This window comes from Tympanuchus pallidicinctus, unplaced genomic scaffold (assembly GCF_026119805.1).
Source record: "Tympanuchus pallidicinctus isolate F22 unplaced genomic scaffold, pur_lepc_1.0 scaffold2, whole genome shotgun sequence".
Lineage (NCBI taxonomy): Eukaryota > Metazoa > Chordata > Aves > Galliformes > Phasianidae > Tympanuchus > Tympanuchus pallidicinctus.
In genome coordinates, this window is record NW_026294721.1 from 52,515,296 (window position 1) to 52,536,288 (window position 20,993).

General features: G+C 40.0%; 1 protein-coding gene and 1 long non-coding RNA gene across 4 annotated transcripts in view; one reads left to right on the top strand and one right to left on the bottom strand.

Moving 5' to 3' along the window:
* Positions 1-6,536, bottom strand: part of LOC128080013 (uncharacterized) — a 30,390-nt gene extending 23,854 nt beyond the window's left edge. The window contains exon 1 of the long non-coding RNA XR_008206435.1: positions 6,448-6,536. This is a non-coding gene — a long non-coding RNA (uncharacterized LOC128080013). The remainder of the gene's footprint in view (positions 1-6,447) is intronic.
* A 3,229-nt stretch (positions 6,537-9,765) lies between these two features.
* The window catches only part of SEC24B (SEC24 homolog B, COPII coat complex component), a 553,630-nt gene continuing 542,402 nt past the window's right edge, over positions 9,766-20,993 (top strand). For 2 of the 3 annotated variants that reach the window (XM_052681760.1, XM_052681763.1), the window contains exons 1-2: positions 9,767-9,989; positions 14,903-15,607. In XM_052681760.1, the coding sequence (XP_052537720.1) occupies positions 9,869-9,989; positions 14,903-15,607 (826 nt within the window). In that variant the 5' untranslated portion in view covers positions 9,767-9,868. Of the gene's footprint in view, positions 9,990-14,902; positions 15,608-20,993 lie in introns of all 3 variants that reach the window. The other variant, XM_052681762.1, reaches the window with a different exon arrangement.

Sequence of the window (20,993 nt, forward strand, 5' to 3'; positions counted from 1 at the left end):
ATCATTTGAGTTGGAAGGGACCCTTAAAAGCCATCTGGTCCAACTCCCCTGCAATGAACAGGGACACCCACAGCTCCATCAGATTCTCAGAGCCCCTTCAGCTTGATCCAGGGTGTCTCCAGGGATAGAGCCTCCATCATCTCTCTGGGCAACCTGTGCCAGTACTTCACCATACTTAGAAAAAACATCCTTACATCCAACCTAAATATCTCCTCTTTTAGTAAGGAGGACTCCGGCTCAGATATAGTTACAATAATACACAGCAGCACTTCCCTCTGAACAGAGGCTGCCACCTGAACTCCAAAAGGCAACATGAACATCATTCTTTCTGGTAGCTGCTGAGGAAGGCAGGGTAAACTTTGCCAAATGGCCCTTCCCAAAAATCCTTGGTGGGAAAATATTCTCCAAACCTCAAATCGTGTATCTGGTCTAGTTCTGCACTAACTTATAGTAGGGTAATGCTATAGAATTTCTGACCAGTAGGAATGGAAAAGCTTTATTAGCTTTTAATAAATAAGTAATAACAAATAATAAATAAATTAAATAATAAATAACTCTATAAGCAATTTATAACAAAGAACCTATTTGCTCTATCAAAATAAAAGGTTTGGATGAAATTATGGAGGTACTACAGATAATTTCTAGACAGCCAACAACTTATAAGGATCTAGGGACATACTTCAGTACTTCCAGTAGATAGATTAGAGAGAATTTCATACAAAAATCATATACTGTCAACACTTGGGCTCTAACCATCAGTTATCAGGCCAGAGCTTGGGCTCAATGGTGTGAACAGAACCACACACCACCTTTTCAACACTCACAGAAAGGACACAGCCCCAAGTTGCTCAGCACCCACCAAATTATCTTTGGCCACATCCAGAACCAGGCACAGCAAAAAAGACACAACAATTGCTACTCAGGGCAGCCTAAGCACCCATTTAGCTCCTCTCGAAGAGAAGATGAGATGTCAAGGCATGTGTTTCAACACTTTCTGACTCTAAACAAGTTTGTTATTTCAAAACCAATTTGCCCACCTAATTCATTCAAAATTTTGATCACTGTATCTGTGCTTCCATTACTACTGAGCTTTGTTCTTCACCAAGTGTACAGCTGCAGCAGTAAGAAAAGCAGCAAAATAACATCCAATTTAAGCAGGAATCTTCTGCAATAGATACACCTGAGTTTTTCATTTTTTGTTTCGTACCTGTTTTGATCTCTGCTTCAGTATAATTTCTACAGCAAGCAGTAACAAAGCTAGTATTTATTTATTGAGTACTCCCTGTGTGATTGACATTTCCAACGCCCTCAAGGAGACACAGGCCCTGCCTCAAGGGCCTTGCAGCCTGGAAAAACAACACAGTTTGGATTCACTGACCACACAAGAGCCCAGCATGTCAACCTTAAACAGTTCACCATCTACAACTAAATGTTGTTTTTTAGATGATGAAGGGGCAGAAAGCCTGAGTATAAAAATAGTATTTTGGTGACGAAAAAAGAAGAAAGGCAAAGTTGAATATGTAAAGGGTCAAATCCTCAAAGGAACTGAATGATACATTAATAGGGAAAATTCAAAAAATTAAAACACATGTTAAAGTAACGTGGTTCCTGTATATGTGAAATGACAATGCTTACTGCTATTTTCAGGGGAAAACTCGTGTTCCCCTCTGTGCTTGTCCAGCTCTCTTAATATGTTTACTCAGGACATATAAAAATAAAATTTTGTGTTCAGACTTCTTAGGTGCTCACAGAACTCAAAGGGAAACAGGCCCTTCATATCCCTTCTCTCTCCACTCCGCATACATATAGGGGTTTTGATTCCAAGACAACTGTGGTGTGTTAAAAGCAAACAAGAACAATAGAAGCTGTCACAGCTATTGGAAGCAACAGCACAAAACATTTCACGAGGACTAAATTTAACCCCCATCACCCTGTTCAAGCCTAGCCCAGAGCTGGAAAGAAAGCAGCAGCACGCAGTCACACGTCTGTAGCTTCCTTAACAGTTCCAAACTCTCCACAGTGAATGGGAGTTCCCAGTTCCAGAAACCTTCAATCACACACTGTTAATCTCTTGTAAACGTAACTGTCTCTTACACACAATCCAATTAGGAGAATACCTGTCCAGTTGATTTTTCTATACTATTTCGTCATTAATAACTACACTTAGATTTACGCATCCTTAAGCCAGAGGGCACTTAAACACAAGAATAAGCTTCAGGCACATTTCTGAAGCAGAATACTTGCTTAAATGTGAAAGTAAATACAAGAAAACAGCTGTTTTTGGGGTCGATCAGATAAGCAAACAAATCTTTCTGACATCAAGCAAAAAAGGAGGTTAACAGGAGCCGTAAAATCATCTGGTTACATTTCAGGTGCTACCAGTTCTTTTATCACTTATTCTTACTTCCATATTCTACAACTGCCCAAAGAGCTAACAAAAATACTCCTAAAACTGAAATCATCCAATTAGATTTCCAAATGATGTCAATCTAGAGCTGCTTTCTTCTCAGGTAGAAAGTAATGCACCAGCAAATGCTCATCTCCTTCTAGACACGTCCCAGGGCTGGGATCTCAGTTACAACTAAAGGTACATCCAACAAGCTCCAAATACACAACTTAGGATAGAATGTAGCTTGTGGAAAGGTGAAGCATGTGAGCTTGTAGCTCTGTTCTTAGTATTTTAAACATCTATTTGCTCCAGGAAAGGCTGGAACTTAAACTTTATGCACTGGAAGAGCAAGCAAGAGCGGAAATAAGAAAGTGCTGGACCAGGCACAGCCTTTGCAACTGACTCAGGTCCAACAGCCAGAGACAGAGGCACTTCTGTAGCTGATTCTCAGTCACAGCTTCACCAGAAACAAACTGGCAGCATAGAAGATTAAAAGCAGGGACATCTCACCACAGCCAAAGAAATGGCAGTCTGCTCCTCTTAACTCAGAGCAAGCATCTACTAAAAATAGTTTCATAGACTGTACCACATGGTCTTATAATAATAAAACAATTTTCCTTTGTTCCTACAAGTGCAACCTGCTTCAGCACTACTTCCAGTGCAAGGTGAAACCACACAGCATAAGCTGCTCTTAGAAGATAGCAAAGACCCATTTTCACTTCTATTCAAAGCAAAAGCATCACACCACAGGTAAACTAATCTTTGGACATGAAAACTTGCAGTTTATGTTAGAAAAATATGATGTGCTTCAAAGAAAATCACTGACTTTCAGTACTTTATGTTGCTGGATAGTAAACTCCGCAGCATTAGCAAAAGATGTACTTAAAAGCAGCATTTACTCCACTCCTTCCTTATTAAGAGAATTTGAAACTATAGTGCCACTGCTTATTTCAACAGAAGTTGAACATAAAAATACAGAGTTAATTTACTTCTGTGCCATGTTGCATATGGATTCAGAGGCAACTGGTGGGAAGAAGTTAAAATAGGTGATAAGCCATAGTTAAAACAGTTACAAGATCAAGACTAGTAAGGCTGTCAAAACAAATAAACACTACAGGTTGTTTCAAATGGGCAGTTTACATATCTGAAAAGATTTAAACAAGTATGCCTTGCTACATTAGTACTCTTAGTCATTTTTTGCTGGGCAATGACATTGTCACTTTTAGTTTTTCCTCATATATAGCATCATAGTTCTTGACTGCAATGTACAATCACTTTCTACTGTTGCAATTGAAAGCTTTCTACTAATTCCATTTCTTCACACTGGAAGCTAAGTAATTTTTTTTTAAAGTAATTTTAACCTGGGTTGAAAATCGTGGACATTTACTCACTAATAAATGTGACCTTAAATAAGTAGCATTTAACAGAATACCATGATTATACAACCATAGTGAAAGAATAAATTGCTAACAGTTACTGAAAGGTATAATTTTATTTTTTTTTCCTTACTCACATGGAATGCTATGGCCCTATCCATAGTTAGCCCCACAGCAGAGGATGAGGCAGTCAGCACAGGATCTCACCTTGGTCAACTAGAGTACATTATATTTAATTGCTATGACATGTTTCCCAAATATTGCCAACACATCTTGTGAAAGGAATTTTTCAATTAGCTGCAGAGGGCAGCAGTCTCCTCAGATAAGTATACAGGCAATTTCAGCTTCTTACATTGTTTCAAATGTACACAGAAAACTAGAGTTTCTAAAACATCACTGCGAAGTCACAGAGGTTTATAGTATTAAGCTGCTAATTCACAGCATGGTGCTTTTAAGTTTTGATTGTGCTTGAATGGTTTAATTATCTTTTACTTCACTCTGAATGGTTTGATCTACAGTTCACATGAGCCTACATTACTGCCCCCATTCACACAAGAACCCCTTTGAAGCCAGTGGTATTACCATGTGACTGAGCTGCTCAAGACCTGCAGTACACACACAGTGGTGCTTGTGCAGTCATGTGCTGTAGGGGAGGAACCATCTTTTGACTTGAGTCTGTGCATTTCACAGCACCCAGGTCAAGATACAGAAGAGATCAGTAACAGACATCCAGAAAAATCAGCCACTTTTAGACATCAGTTTACATATTTCCACCACATCGCTCTTTTAGAAGTAATAGCAAGATAAGCCATGGATGAAGTAGCACATCTGGAGCCACCAGAGAAATAAGTGAATTGCAATGATTTAAGATGAGTCATTGTTCCACCTTAATGGAAAACCTATAAAATATCAAACTGCCAGAGAGCAACAGATCTTTCAGGGGTTTATTAGTTTTACAGGTCTTATAAAAATTACCAGAAAAACATAAAACTTAAATAGCTCAAAACTGAAAATCTTTTATGAGCTTAAGCTCAGCCTGTTCAGATCACAGCATAGCTACACCTCTACAGCTGTTATGTGGCACACTAGCTGCAAGAATACACCAGACTCTCTTGCTTTTGATTAGCTGCCTTCTAAGCTCACACAAAATCTTGTATGTAGAATTCCCCTTATAAAAAACCATGAAAATATTTAGAACTCCATATATGGTTGACTTGCAGGTTCTCTCTTAGCCACAGCATGTCTGGTGATCTCTAAGTATTAATGTTGAGGACTGAACCATGAAGCGGATGAAAACACTGAGGATTATTACAGTAGAAACAGATACATTTATTTTCCCATGCTGCATACTCAAGAGGCTTACCAGGCATAATTGCCAGTCAGGAGAATCTAGTTAAGTAAGAATTTATGTCACACTTCCTGATTTGAAAAAATCAAAGACTAGACATGAAACACGGGAGCCTCATTATTATGTTGCAAGATGGAATAACAGCTCCAACATTTAGTCTTGCGACCTCTCAGACTAAATCTGTAAATATATGCCATATCCAGCACTTACCAGATACAGCAGTTCACAGAGCTCATAGCCAGAGAAAAACTAGGTTGTGTATCACATACAGTCACCCTAGGATGATATAATCAGATTGTTGTTGATGCTAATGTAGTCACAGCTAGCTGGACAACTACCAAGCTACTAGCAGTGACAGTCGCCTTTACTGAGTAGTCTACATAGTAAGTAAAGGTATTTACTGCATAGAATGCACAACTAAGTCCCTTGAGAGCTGGTGGAAACACAGGCAGGCAGATTCCATTGCTTTCTAAGCCTTTTCCATTGCAGGTACAAGCACCCAGAATAAAAATAATTAAGCACTGTTCAGGTCTTGTGTAGGTAACCTGAAAATGTCAAATGCATCAGAAAAACAGCGGAAAGCCCCACTCTCTACCAAGCCTAAAATAATAAGTTATTTTGGAGTCTCAAGGTGACACAAGGAGATGGTGGCTGGCCAATCACACTCCATTAACCATAAGCCAAACCCAACTACATACCCAGAAGCAGGAGACATTAAAGAGACAGCTGTAGATTTCAACAGAAAGTTCTTTCTCCTGCCTACCATCAGCTAAAGAGAGATTGAGCGTATCTGGAATAATGAAGAAAAGAGCCTCATGAAAAGTAAATCTTCACAAGGAAGTTAAGCTGTATCACAGCTGATTTCCCTCTCTCTGTTAAGTTTTAGACCTTCAAATACTTAGAAATTTATTAGTGAATGAGAGTGACTGGCAGTAATATATTAATAATTAAGACAACAAAAACTCCTGAGCTTAGCATTCTACTTCTGGCAAACTAGTTTGGTTTAAAGTAATTATGTTTTCAGGTTTTTCCTCCTTGTAAACATAAGTTCTGCCTTCTAAGTTTGGACATTTAATAACCTAATTTATCTAGGTCATGTAAATGCCACACACTTTCACAATCCAAAAAATAAAGAACTTCTCCTCAAAATACCAAAATCAAAATAAAACTACTAAAAACCAAAGCAAGATAGAAAGTACTTCAATAGAAACAGCAAACTCCTTAGCTACAACAAATGAGAACAAGCCCAAACACAACAGCAACGCTAAGGAAAAACAAAAAAACAAAAACAACAACAAAAAAAAAAAAAAACAACAAAACACCCAGTTACTCACCTTTGAAAGACCTCAGATAGACAGAAATCTCCAACAAAAAGTACCCCTACTTCCATTGCTACCCCTTAAATGAGATCTGGGAAGGGGTGGATCCTGGCTCCTCCCCTTCCAGTTACTCAGGTACATTGCATACACCTGGGCTTTCCTGGATTGGCCCTGCCTTCCCACCAAGTGCTCAATCACTGGTTCAGGCTGAGACTTAGCATTTCTGCTTCTGTAATTAAGCCTCACTAGCTGGCCAAAAGAATATGTAATCCTTTCTTATCCGTGACATAAAGTTTCCAAACTAAAATGAAATTACTCTGATTACTGCATAAAGATGCTTAGGTCTGCTGAACCTAATCTTTAAACACAGTAGTTCACATATCAGTGAACAATTATTGATTTGATTGATTTCTATTGTTTTAAATGGAGGATAAGAGTTCTGCAGACATTCATATGCACATCAAGGGAATTTCAGAGCAATACAGTGGAAAATCATAGAATCGTAGAATCACCAAGGTTGGAAAAGACCTAAAAGATCACCCAGTCCAACCGTTCACCTATTCCCAATAGCTCCTACTAAACCATGTCCCTCAACACAACATCCAGCCTTTCCTTGAACATCCCCAGGGTCGGTGACTCCACCACCTCCCTGGGCATCCATTCCAGTGCCTGACCACCCTTTCTGAAAAGTAATACTTCCTGATGTCCAGCCTGAATCTCCCCTGCCGTAGCTTGAAACCATTCCCTCTGATCCTATCACTAATGACATGAGAGAAGAGGCCGACCCCCAGCTCACTATAACCTCCCTTCAGGAAGTTATAGAGAGCAATGAGGTCTCCTCTGAGCCTCCTCTTCTCCAGGCTGAACATTCCCAGCTCCTTCAGCCTCTCCTCGTATGGCCTGTGTTCCAGATCCCTCACCAGCTTTGTTGCCCTCCTTTGAACACGTTCCAGGGCCTCAATATCTTTCTTGCAGTGAGGGGTCCAAAACTGGACACAGTACTCGAGGTGCGGCCTCACTAGTGCTGAATATAGGGGAACAATCACCTCTCTGCTCCTGCTTGCAACACTGTTTCTGATGCAAGCAATGTGCAATGCATATCTGTAGGGGAACTGTTGAATCACGGCTTGAACATCTGATTGATCATCTGAGGCAAGCACTAAGTCAGCCAAGGAAACACAGGTGTAGGCAATTCAGCTCTGTGACCAGAAAGGGTGGAGCCTGGCTGCACCTCTCCTTGACCCCATTTAAGGGCTGACTGCTGCTGGGGAAGGCTTATTTTTGGGGGATAGTTCTGTTTAGGCTTTTTTCTGTGAGCCTAGGTTGCAGGTGAGCATTTTTTTTTGTTAACAATTACCTATTTCTACCATGGTAACTTTTTTGGTTATGTCTTGTAGACTACCAGTCTGACTACACTGCTTTGTGTATTTGTTGACTGTACAATATCACAGAACCACTAATTGTAAAGTTGGTTACTGTTTTTCCTTATTTTTGCACAAGTGGGTAGAACTTGCTTGGCCTCTTTCTCACTCCCTAGAAGCATGAAGAATTTGTGGTTTCTATAAGCTTATTATTAAGCTAAGCAGAAGTAACAGCCTCAGTGAGACAGTTTGCATGTTATTTGCTATGTGGTAGTATTTATTGCATGCATTAGTACTCAGTCCTTGCTAATGCATTTAGCTTAATTATAAATGAGCAAAAATAAAATTATTGGATTTGAGTTTAGGGAGACTTCCATTAGGGATTTTGTTCTAGCTGCTAATACATCTGGAATGAATAGCTTTAACCACTGTGCAATTGTTTGGGGGAAAAAAAAAGAAATTAAATTATGTGAAAGGATTGCAAAAGCATTCAAATCTATGGGGAAAATCCAGTTGTCCCTTTTTCTAGCACGATGTATTAACACAATAATATATATCCCCTTATGCTTGATCAGACACTGAAATATTAAAGCAGTTACTGCAGTTTTTTGCCTAGATTGTGGTATCAAATATGCTTATGGTCTCACAGTGTAATTAGGTACTTAGAGAAACAAGTCTTTGGAAAGGGAACACCTTTGTCAAAATACAGTTTTCCACATCCCAAAGCTCAGCAGTAGTATGATGAAGCACTCATGCCCCTTTCAAAATGCTACTGAGAATGAAAAAACAAAGTAGCTGCCTTCATTTTTGAAGAATTTTGCTATGGTATATTTAATACAAATACTTTCTGGGGATGGAGGATGGTTTCTAGAGAATAGGACTGAGAACAGTGAATCTTGTTCACCCTATCACAGCAATGTAGCCTTGGGAGGATCTTCCAAGAGTTTGTTTGAATCAAAGCTGGATGGCAATGGGGCTCTCCCTGCTTATGTCTAACATGCTTAGAGCCTTTCAGGTATGGGAACGTCACACCATTTCCATGTCACCCAATCTTCTAGTATCTGAAGGCAAAAGATTTTTAATAATCACCTGCTTTTTGCTGCATTCTGAGCCCAATATTTCTTGCTGTATGTCATTAAAATGTAGAAAGAAAACTATTTTCAGAGTCAGATTCAACATGGCTGGAGTTCTAATGGAGATCTGTACTAGACATCTCTGCACAGTGTTCCAGGTGTGCAGGCTGAGCAACTTTCCAACTCCTTCAAATAGTTTCTCCAATATTTAAGGATGCCTTCCATTGCCTTGCACGCTTTCCCATCCCTGGAGGCACTCAGGTCCAGAGTGGATGGGGCTGTGGACAGCCTGATCTGGTGGGGGGGCAACCAGGGCAGGAGTGTGGGGCTGGGTGATCCTAAAGGTACCTTCAGTCTTAAACCGCTCTCTGATTCTGTGATTCTATGGCTTGAACAAGTAATAGGTCTGGATTAGAAGTTTAGCGTACTGGCAAAGTAATTAACCATCTATTTAAGGGCAAACAGGGATAATAAAACTAGTAGGAAAAACAGGGCACATGTGGGGGCTGAGTTGCCCAGCACTTGTAACAAGTAAAGGTGAGTCAGTGCTCTTGGCCTCAATCTTTAAGATGGCTACTGTGACCAGCAGAATGTAAGGCCCCCTTTGTAGCCCAAACACAAGAGTTTGAGTAGTGGCTGTGGCAGAGGCAGGTGGTTCAGTGTGTCACTGACTGTGGAGAGTGCGGAACTGGATGGAGCTCGTTTGGCAGCAGCGTGCAGGGGAGGCTCACTCAACGCGTTCAGTTTAGAAAACAGAGTCAATAGTTTCTACGGAGGAGCTTCGTCTCGCCGGGGCCGACCTTCAGTACACCGGCGCCAGGCGGGATCAGGGCGGCCGCGGCGCGCGGAGGCCCCGCCAGGGAGCGCTGTGGGCGGAGGCGTGACCGGCCGGGAGCGGCGCTCGGGCCCAGGGTGTCCGCTGCCTTCCGCCCGCTGGTGTCCCCCGGCGGCGGTGGGAGCGGAGGAGGAGCGGCTCGGAGCGAGGAAGCGCCGCCAGAAGCCATGTCTGCGCCCACCGGGCTGCCGCCTCGGCCCGCAGGTGCCGTCGCCGCTTACCCGGGCGGGCCCGTTGGCTCTCGGGAGGCCGCGGCCCCTCAGAGCGCTGCGCCGCACTGCCAGAACGGTGAGAGGCCTGCGCGGGGCCTAGCGCGGCGGGCGGGGTGGGCCCGCGGGGGCTGCGGTGCTCGGGGCGGGGTCGGGCGGGCTGCGGGACGGGGGGCTCCGGCGGGCCGCTCATCGGGGTCTGCAGTCGAGCGGGGCCGGGCCGGGCCGAGCGTGTCTTTGCTGGGCTGGGGCCAAAACGCGGGGCGAACTTTGGAGGAAACGCGGAGTCTTCTGGGCTCGGGGAGCAGCGGTGAGGAGGGCGTGCGTTTCTTCTGCTCCTCTCGTGGTTAAATGTGTTCGAGTTCGTGGGGATTTTTTTATTATTATTTTTAAGTCACTTATGTCATAATCCGGCTTTTTTGCGCTTTGGTTTTTTTGTTTTTTTTTTTTTTTTTTAATGTGTGTGTGTGTGTGTGTGTACAGGCTTTGTTCTGCACAAGCTAGTGTGTGGGGTAACGACCTACAAAATTTTGGCTTGTGAATGTGCCTCGTGTCTGAAGGGTTGCTGGGTGATAGGTTTCTCGAGTAGGCTTTGAGTAACTTGGCAGATCAGGCAGAAGGCAGCGTGATGAGTGATGAGGAAGGTAGTTAAATTGTACCCGTTAGGGAGAAACTGCTGCTACAGATGCATTTGCCGACCTTTAATATTGTAATGCTTAGACTTGTCAAAATTATGTAGAAAACTCCATCCTCGATGGCTTTTAATAAAAGCACAATGTTATGAGGACTCAGATACCTATCAGCAGTGAGCTGGAAGTGTTTCTTAGAAAAAAACAGAAACCGACGTTCATTCTCGTGTTTTTGTCCAAATGAAACAGCAATTTTAAATAACTCTCCATAGTGCTTATTATTTTAATTAATTAGTTCTATGTTGTAGTCATCTTCTGTCAGTCAAATAAATGTTTTTGGTTTTTTAATTCTGAGAAGTTTATATTATTCAGTAATTGTTTCATCTTTATTGTGTAACTCGCTAACTACTCCTATTACCTTTGCTCCATGTATATATAGACCTCTGAATTTGTCACTTCATGTGTTTTAGCACCAGCAGCCTGAAATTCCTAAATTAGTCTATGAGTCTTTTAAGTACTACTTTTCTGAAGTTACATAATGTAACACAAGACTTGAAGCTACTTTTTATAACTGTAATAGAAGGAATAGTGAAGGGGAATAGTAACAGAAGACTGTACTAGAATTTTCTATTCTATCAAATAGAGACTGAATTTCACAAAGATTAATTTGGAATTTGATGTTACATTAGTTAAATGTAAATTACTTCAGTAAATGTAGTTAGTTCTATATTGGCTGTAAAACTGATGTTGTGTTCCTTGCAGGTGTTTGGAGTGTTCTTTGTGTTTTAATTTCGTAACACCTGGATTTTTTCAGGTTAAGCTTTAGAAATTACTTGCAACTGATGAAAGCAGGGCTGATTTTTTTGCAGAAAGAAGCTCACTGCATGGACTGCAATAGCAAAACGGATGATCCACTTTGTCTTTAATAGGATTTGCCCAATCGAGTAACCACATTGATTTGAGACATTTGGGGACATTGATTTTAGCAGCAGAACTTCAGGTTAAAAATGAAAAAAAAAAACCAACCCCTACTTTATTATTTTTTTTTCTTCTCAGCGTTCTCAATGTGATTCTATTATTAAATTCAGTGTTTAAAAAAGAAAGAGGATCTTGCTTGGCCTCTTGTTCTTCCATCAGGGGCTTTAAGATACAGTTCTTCTGCATGAAGTGTTGCAGGCTCAAAATTACTATAGTAGTTTTGCAGGTGTCTTTATACATAACAGGAGAATGACTCTGAATGTCAGCTTAAGAAAGTATTGCTTGTTAAATCAGTATGAAAAAGCAATATATTTGTTCCAGTAGCCATTGTTAACAGCTTAATGTATTGACATTTCTAATGCTGAGTGGATGGCTATGCTGAATTCCCTTGCTTCTCTAGAAGATCTTTGTTTATTATTATCTGCAAGTAGTTGGTAAAACAAACAAACAAACAAAAAAAAAACTCCAACAAACAAAACTACATTTGGTATCTCTGCTAGCGTTTTGGGATTATCAGTTTAATTATCAGGTCATTTAGCATTGTTTTGCATCCCTCTTCAGGTTTTTTTGGGTAGTTACAATTGTATTAGAAGAAGGGCATAAAGGTATGAAATTCCTGGTGAATTCCATCACTGAGCTGCTGTGAGAGCCCAGCAGGACTCAGTGTGCTGGGTGGTGTGCTGGCAGTGAAGGACATGCAGAGCTGAACTAGGCAGGGCAGTGCTGCCCCTTGTCCCTCCTGTAAGAGACACCCGAGGGAGCTGTGCTGCCTGCTCTCTGCAGGTGTGTAAAGAGATGGTAAAAGTTGCAGGAAACTTGGCTGGAAAGGCAGCTTGTGTTCAGAGTCTGTACATTACACATGCTTGGCAGAAGGCTGAATTATTCAGGTAAGAAAATGTGTGTGTGAAATACAAGCGAACAGCATTAGATAAGCAGGCTAATTTTACCAGTTGACTTGGCTGTTGGTGTTAGTATAGCTGGGATAGCTTTTTGTTTTTCGTGTGGCAGCACTTTTTTTCTCTGAAAAAGTGCTAAGGCTTTTGGCATCCAGCTGCTAATGCACATGTGCTTACATGTTACAGTGTTATGAGGTACAGATTTGTCTATGGCAGGAGAGTTTCCCTGCTTGCTGTTGTAGAGATGGCATGTTAGCTGTACACTTGCAATGTGCAGGTAAGGCTTTCACTCCCCATACAGAATTTTCAAAAGGGAGTTGTCAGGTGTTTGGGGAGGAAGGTGCACTGCCTGAAGCACCAGGACAAGGACATGTAATTATCCGGATTTCAAAATGACAGCAAAAGTATACCCAGATTTCCTGTGTTGAAAGTGGCTCAATTACCTAGTCATCATTAAAAGCTTCAGCTACTAATTGCACTGCAAGTTACATTCTATTCATGTTCTTTATGATCAAATGAATATAAAGCTCATTTCAGATGATGGAGATAATTTTAAAATAGCAGCATACTTTCAGAGGCTAAGGGTTTTGAAATCCAAAGGATCATAGATATCTTTCTTGAGTTTGTGGGATTTTCCTGTGTGCTCTTGTGTCGTTTTGTACTTGTAATAGCTGTTTCTGTTTGCAAGTGTGAATAAAGATTACTTGGGCATTTTGTGATGTGGAAACTGGTATTTTGTACTGGTAATTCAATCACATCTGTGTTTTTTAAACTAGAGCTAGAGACTTCAAGGCTTTACAAGATGATTTGATATGCAGCTGTTTATTTCAAGTGAGGTGCTCCTAAACCAGTTTCTAAATTACACCTGCACAGTTGATTTATTCAGCGTACCACAACACAGTAAAACAAATGCGTAGAATGTGCTTCTAGAACAGCTTTCCTTGCCACCTTAAGTAGCATACCTGCTGAAAGCAGAAAGCCTTCAGGTAAATTATTTGTATATTTTTGAGTTTGCTTTGCTGTTCAAGTTCCTGTAAGCATAGTCTGTAGTTGTCAGTGGATTACTAACTGGAAAATCATTCTCTCTAAAGGAGGATAAACTACAGAACATTATAAGGTAGCTTCCACTTTGTGATAACAGTGAATCAGAAGCGCACAACTACATACTCTTCAAAACTGTTTGTCATTTTGTTGTGTATTTAAAGCTCCAGTGCTTTCTCCCCGAGGGCCTTCCTGTTTCTTTACCCAGCACTCTTAGATTACTGTTGTTTGTTAGCTGCTTTTACTCAGCGTTTTGGGTTATCATTTATGAAAAGGCATTTCTAATTTGATCAGAAAGTACTTTTGAATGTTATGTTCCTTGCTTACAGGGTTTTCTGTTAACAAGTCATTATTACAGTTTCCCTGCAACTTAGTGGGAAAACACCCGGATGTTACTTTGACAGCGGAGAAGTAATTCTTGCATATTGACACAGTGAAAATAAGGAGGCAAAAAGATGAATTTCTGATTTCTTGTCTGCTGTTGAATGGCACAGTATCACGTTGCATGTCACAGTTCACCAAATGCTGGGAAATAACGTGCAGTGTGATATAAGCAGCACGGCATGGCAATTTTAAGAAAGGAAATAATCCAGGGAAATGCAGGCGTGGTTCACTAGAAAACAGAAGTTAGGGCTTGGGAAAAGAAACTGAGAGAGACTTTGATATTTACCATCAATCAATTTGAATAATAAGTAAATTTGGACCTACTTAATATTTGGTGTGTCACCATGAACCCTTGCTGGATTGGTATGTAATTAATCTCTAATGCTGCAGAGCTGTTTGCTGGGACAGCTGAAACACTCTGATGTCAACACCTCCTCTACCTGATATAAGTACCAGCCAATAAACAGAGATGACTTGTCAGCTAATCTATGTTTTCATAAAAATGATGGTTTCTGTAAATACAAAAAAAAAAAAAAAAAAGTATTAAGGAAAAAAATAACTGCTCTGAAGCACTTTATCTTGATCACCATATTGGGGATTTATTGAGACAAGTAGCCATGTTCTTGTATATTAGCATATACATTTGGCTGCTGCTTTTTGTTTTCCATAGTCAGTTTCTTGAAGGCATATTGTTGCATTCAAATAGTGAAATACTGGTTTAGGGTTTGCTGTTGCTCATTATTTGCTTAAATATTTTCTTAAAGTGATCAAAATACAAATGTGATACCTAGGGATCTTGAAGTGGAAGCACCTTTTTTTTTTTTTATAATGGAAGAGATCCATTTTTCTGTTACTTCTGCGTGTATGCAAATGATTTTAGATGTGGTATTTTACATGCATTGTACTTGGTTCATTCATTTTGTACTGCTGATGGACATTATCTTAAATGTATGGAGAGAAAACAAGACGAAACAAATTACTTATTAGCTACAAAAAGCACAGAGTACATTCACACTGCTAGCAGATGCACCTTTAATACATGAGATGCTTTCTCTTCATTTCAGGTCCTGTGCAGAGTCAAATGCAGTTCCCTGCTGGCTACGGCTCACATCCTCCGAACTACAGTGCACCCTCAGGACACTATTCCCAAGTGCCCAATAAAGCTGTTTCATCACCTTTGGATAATCAATATAGAGCCAGTTATCAGTCTCCTTACTATTCAGCACCAGCACAAAATGTTATGACGCCACTCGTGGGAACCAATGTGTTGAATACACGGGAATCACAGCAGTTCTACAACAAAACTCCTCCCCGTACAGTGGGGTTGACTGAAGGACCCGTTCAAGGAGCAATACCATCTGGATCCTACTTGCATACAAGTGCTCAGCAGTCATATTCTGCATTTGGTGATCACTACAACACTTCAGTCAGCTCTTCAGTTGCATCTCAGGGATTTCCCCTTAATTCTGATCATTACGCCATGCCCATGGTTTCTAGTGCCATGTATCCTAATGTTTCCTATCCTGCAGCTACTAGCAGCGTGTATGGGCAGGCATTTACCTCTCAGAGCCTTCCTGCAGCTGGACAGTTCAAGGAGACAAATACATTTTCTAGCCAGAGTACATCAGTACCTCATTCACTTCAACAGCACATTCCTGTGGGATATAACTCTACATTATCAACTATTTCATCTGCTCAGTCCTTTCAGGACAACCTCAGCAAGAATCTCACTGGATCCATTGCTAAAGTAAACAACCAAGTAAACAGAGGTATGGTGTTATTTAAAGGATGCACCTGGGAAGTATCAGAAATCCCATGCTTTAGTTGTTTTGTACTCGATCATTCTGTGAAATTCTATATTATAATTTTGAATTCTATCCTTACTGGTTCTGGAAGCTTTTCTCATTTGGTTACCACACTCCTCACAGTAACAGCTAATGCTATCACTGACATGCTTCTATTGAGAGAGACAGAAAAAAACACTACTGGGGTAGTTTAAAGGTTATTTGTTGTTATTTATTCTTTAAGTAACTTAGAGGGGAAGTCTTTCTTGCTCTTTTGAAAGAGGGTGCAATTTCTTAATTGCAAATACACTTTTTTTATTCGATGACTGGAGATTTTTTTTTTTGATGTTATGACTTAAGCTTGTTCTTCATCTTTTACCAAAGTGAACACATATGCACACTCTCTCTTCACTTCAGAAACTGAAGTGGGTTTGGGGGCAATTATCTTGGTTTTGTTTTCAAGAAGCATATGACAGCTATTTAGGTGGTTGTAGCTGATTTTTTTTAATTTTTTTTATTTTTTGTAAACAACAATGTTATTTTAGCATTGATGTAGCAGTAGAGAATGAGGTGTGGAGAGTGCCAGCTGAAGGCAAGTACACTCAGTCCTTGCTGGTAGCTTCAGCTTCTGCTGCTTCATGAGAAAGGTGACTACAAGTTCGTAGGGTGGGAATTGTGGAAGGAATTTGATGTGTGTGAGGAGGGCCTACATAATGACACATTTTGCTCTCCCTCTGTATCTGTATTAACTAAATAGTGTGTGGAAGAAAATTCTGATTGTTCTTCAATACTGGTAATGTTCTGACTTGATACAGTTCTGACTTGTAAGCTGTGGAAGATGAATAGTTTTTGGATGAGATGGGTATTAGTGAGCTGTTGTTGAATGTTGCTTTCTTTATGCCAGATATTTCGGATTATAGTTCAGCACCAAAATTGGTTTTGGAGTTGCTTGTAGCTGGGGCTTCCTAAGACCAAGGAACATGGTTTTGATGATGGTAAAGCTTTGAGTAGGAGCACCAGCTTAGCTTAAATCGAGTTCATTCAATACGTGTCAGGGTTCTCTTTAGTTTCAATGTTGTTTTGTTTTGTTTCCAAACTATGAGTGGTATCCTTCAGCTCAGTTTTGGGAGATGTAAGTTCTGCCTCTATGTGGTACTCTGTGCATGTTCACTCAGTATTTCAAAGCCAAAACAAAATACTGTTCCCCCCCTCCTTCCCCCCCCTCAAAAAAAAATTAAGGAAGGGGGAGGGCTTTATAAAGCTACTGAAAATAATGGTGTTTAAAGGTTAAGCATAAAAAGAATTATTTCAAGGACTAAAGGTTTAAAAGTACATCTGAAAATTGAATTATCTTCAGTATAGAACCAATAGCTGAACTTCAGGTATCCTTCCGGGATACTGCAGTAGTTGTATGAAAATCATTTATTATTTGTTCAGTATCCTTCCAGAATAGTGGCATTTGCAGTAGTCTTATGAAAACTGTTATACATTCAGACTTTTCAGTTTAATTTACAGAAGTCTTTTGTTTAAATGCATATTAATTTGACTGACTTTTCTATTATTAGTTCATAGCTATTTTTGTAAAGAAGGACTGTATAATGGGTGAGATGGTGAAGCTGGCCAGACTGTGGAGCACATTATGAGCCATTGGTAGCTTGCTTTCTGTGCCGTTCAGTGTGCTTTAAGGGAGTGATTGAGATTGTAGAATCACAGAATCCTTAGAGTTGGAAGGGGCCTTTAACGGTCGTGTAGTCTAACTCCTCTGCAATGAGCAGGGATATACACAGCTGAATCATGTTGCCCAGGGCTTGATCCAGCCTTGCCTTGAAAGTCTCCAGGGACAGGGCATCAACTGCATCTCTGGGCAACCAGAGTTCCAGTGCCTCAGCACACTTGCTGTAAAAGATATTTCCCTTATATTCAACTAAATCTACCCTCTTTAAGCTTGATATGTGATACGTCCTCAAAGAACTAGTAGCAATATCAAGTTTCCATTTCAAAGAGCTCTCTGCACAGTGAACTCTGTTGAGATTTGTTTGGAGCGTAGCTTCTTTTCAGTCTGAACCATTTTTCAGGTTGAAACTCAGCATAGAAGTAATTCTGTGTTTGCTGACTGGGAGAAAGCAAATTAAGGTAGCAACCATTAGCAGACTGAGGGGAAAGCAATCTGGATTACTACCAACGTTGGCACAAATACTGTTTGAATAGCAGTTTTGGTGCAGTTTCACAGTAATTTAAAAAAAATCAAGCCTGAAATGACATGGTCCCACTCTTTCTGTGGTACTGATGCAAGTATTTCAGTACATTATAGGTAGCTGTAGGTGTTTCATCAGATTGAGTTGTCACATGTAATTCCATTGGACAGATCTAACTCCAACTACCAAGTAGGATTCATGACCTACCAGCCTCTCATTTAATTTTACAGGATGACGTCATTAATGAAGTCGGAATGTTGTTTTTTTGTTGTTTTTATTGGTTTGCTGGGTTTTTTGTTTGTTGTTGTTGAAGTATAGAATTCGATATCTTTGGCTTGAAATATACGGAAAACACTGATAGGTTGCCTGGTTAATGGCGGAGGCCAAATTCTTGTTTGGTCTTAGCTTAATTGAGTTGCTTTTGGGGGACTGAAATGCTTTCTGAATTTCTCTGCAGTTTTATTGTAATGATTTGAAGTATTTTTAAATAGAGAATGCAGAGTGTTGGCTGTCTTAAAAAGAAAAAAAAGTTGAAACTTGAAAAAGACTTGCCAGTTTTTGTACATCTTTGGAAAGAGTACAACATGCTAGCAATCTAAAGAAATGATAAACAGTTCATAAAAGAAAATTTTCTGGAGAGCAGCATGGAGGATGAAATATTCAGGAAGAAAACAGTGACAGAAATCAGTTTCAGTTTTTTCTGTGCAAAACTGCTTGAAAATTGCTTAAAATAAGCTGAAATTCCCAAGTGTTTTTTATGACTGTTCATGCAAATAAATTTTGATTGCTCTCTCCTATTGCTAGTTGGAGTACCAAGAAGACTTCTTGGCACTGTGATTTTAAATTCTGTATTCCTGCAGATAACACTGTAAGTGTGTCTAGATCAGTGCTGTTCTATGTAAACAACACACTGTATTGCTCAGGGTTTTTGTCTTTCTAGGTCAGTAGCTTTCTTTATTGTGTTTCCAGCTTATCTCAGTTGAAATTCTGATTGTCTTGGTACTTTCCAGGTAGTGTGGATCTGAATGTTTTGTCAGTCAGGATGCCCACGTACTGGAGTCTCCTCCCATCATTGAGGGGAAAACTCCAAAGGGTGTATGGATGGGTTTCTTTGCTTTATGGATCTTGTCTGCTTGCTGTAATCATAGGCAGGCAGCTTGACCTGGAGACACTTGAATTTCTTGGCCTCATGCATGTCTTCCCCTTACGTCAGAGACGGATCTAAAGTCCTCGCTGCATCACTTCTGTAGGAACGTTATAATTCTGTACATATATATATGTACAAGACTAAAGTCTTGTATATACAACACAGATGTTTTAATCTTGTATATTTATTAACAGCTGAGATGAGGAGAGTTGTGGAGATAGGATGCTGCAAGGAGATGGTAAATCTCTCCATAGAAATTAAATGCTAAGTTGAGGGGGGGTGGAAACAAACAAGATCATGGCGATAGCAGCTCAGAACAGATGGATCTCTAATCTCTTCTGAAAGCTTGATGGTACTACTGTGGTAAACTTTGTCAACTGCTACTTCAAGTTGGAAATGAAAACTTGTGGTGATAGTGTATAGGAAAAATAACAGTTTACCTCTGATCCACACATTTCCAAAGATTGTTTCTGTAACATATCTTTTAACTGTACATCTCTGTTGGTGCAAGGCTTTTGTAACCAAGAATCATTCCGAATCATTTGGCATGAATAAAATGTTAGCATGCAAAAATAAAGGTTTGTAGGGGAGGGAGAAGTACAGAGAATGTTGTGTCACTGAGATGGGATTTTGTATTTGTTGCAGTGTGGTGAAGGTCTTCCTTGGTGGGAGCGTTTGGTGGGCTAACCAGCATTGTCCTGGAAAAGCTAATAGGAAACTTAAGTGGGTAATCAGTCCAGCTTTGTCTCTAAAGTGTAGTACGCCATCCTGAACTGATCGGTGCTTGTGTTGCAAGGCACAGTCTGACTACCAGTCAAGAAAAAGAGAATATTGGTATATTGGTATATTCAGATAAGGATCTACATCAGTTTGGATGAAATTTTTGGATAGCCTGTGGTTGAAAATAAGAATTTAGTATCTGGCAGGGGAGTATCGAACCTTCAGCTAGTTCAAGTGTAAACCAATTTCAACTTAAAGCATGTGGCACTGTTAACACGTTGAGTGCTTTATGGCAGTGTTTGAAACTGTGAGCATTGCTTTATTGACTTGAAGTGTGGAAAGTACCAAAATGCCATGCAGAACTCTTGCTGCTAAAGCAAGGTAAGTATGCAACCATCACAGATCCTCCCAGGTCATCTCATTTATCTTGCTTGAGGAAGCTGTGTAGCTACCAAGGCATCATGTCTGCTGAAAGGTGCTGGTGCTTCCAAGAGGAGTCCGTGAGGCATTGTGTGGAAACGCAAGTTACAGGAAGTATATTTCAATACAAAATGCTGTGTGCGTGTGCTTTGGAGAAGAATGTTTTAATCTAGATTTTGGTAATTGTTGCAAAATACTACATATACTGCACACTATACTTAAAATCTGCATTATAAATAGAAGTGCCATTAAGATGGGACAAAGTATGCTGCCAATTTTAAAGACGAGTAAGAAAAACAAGAGGATCATTTTAAACCTCATTTGTTCCCCTAAAGGAGGCAGGAGTTGTCAACTTTCTGCAGAAAGTCCTGTCAAATATCAGCTCTTTTATTGAGGAAAAAATCTAAGGTTGTATGTACTGCATTGTTATTTGTGCAGGGGAAGCAAAGCTAAAATTACACATGCATCATTCTCTGATTTCTGTACTGTAATACTCTGAAAATGTAAGCGTTTGAATTTTGTTTGTGCTTAATTTCTGTGTTGGTATGCTGAGTCATTGAGTTGGGGTCAAATCTTTTTTTTTCTTATTCACGTTTTAAACAGTTTGGTCTGTCAGAGGTTTTTAACAAGTAGTTGCTTTTAAAACGAATGATGATACAATGTTTTTGTGAATTTATAAACAAAGAGTGATTCTGTTTAACACAAACTTAATTGAACTTATATTGTCCTTATCTGATAGGAATTTCAACTGGACTGTTGAATCTTTTAAAACATTAATCTGATTTTTTTTTTTTTTTTTAAAGCAGATTATGTCTAGTCCAGATGTTTAAAACATCGGAATTTCTGTGGAGTACTCAGGGCTGATTGAAGCAGATTGCTTAGAAATGGG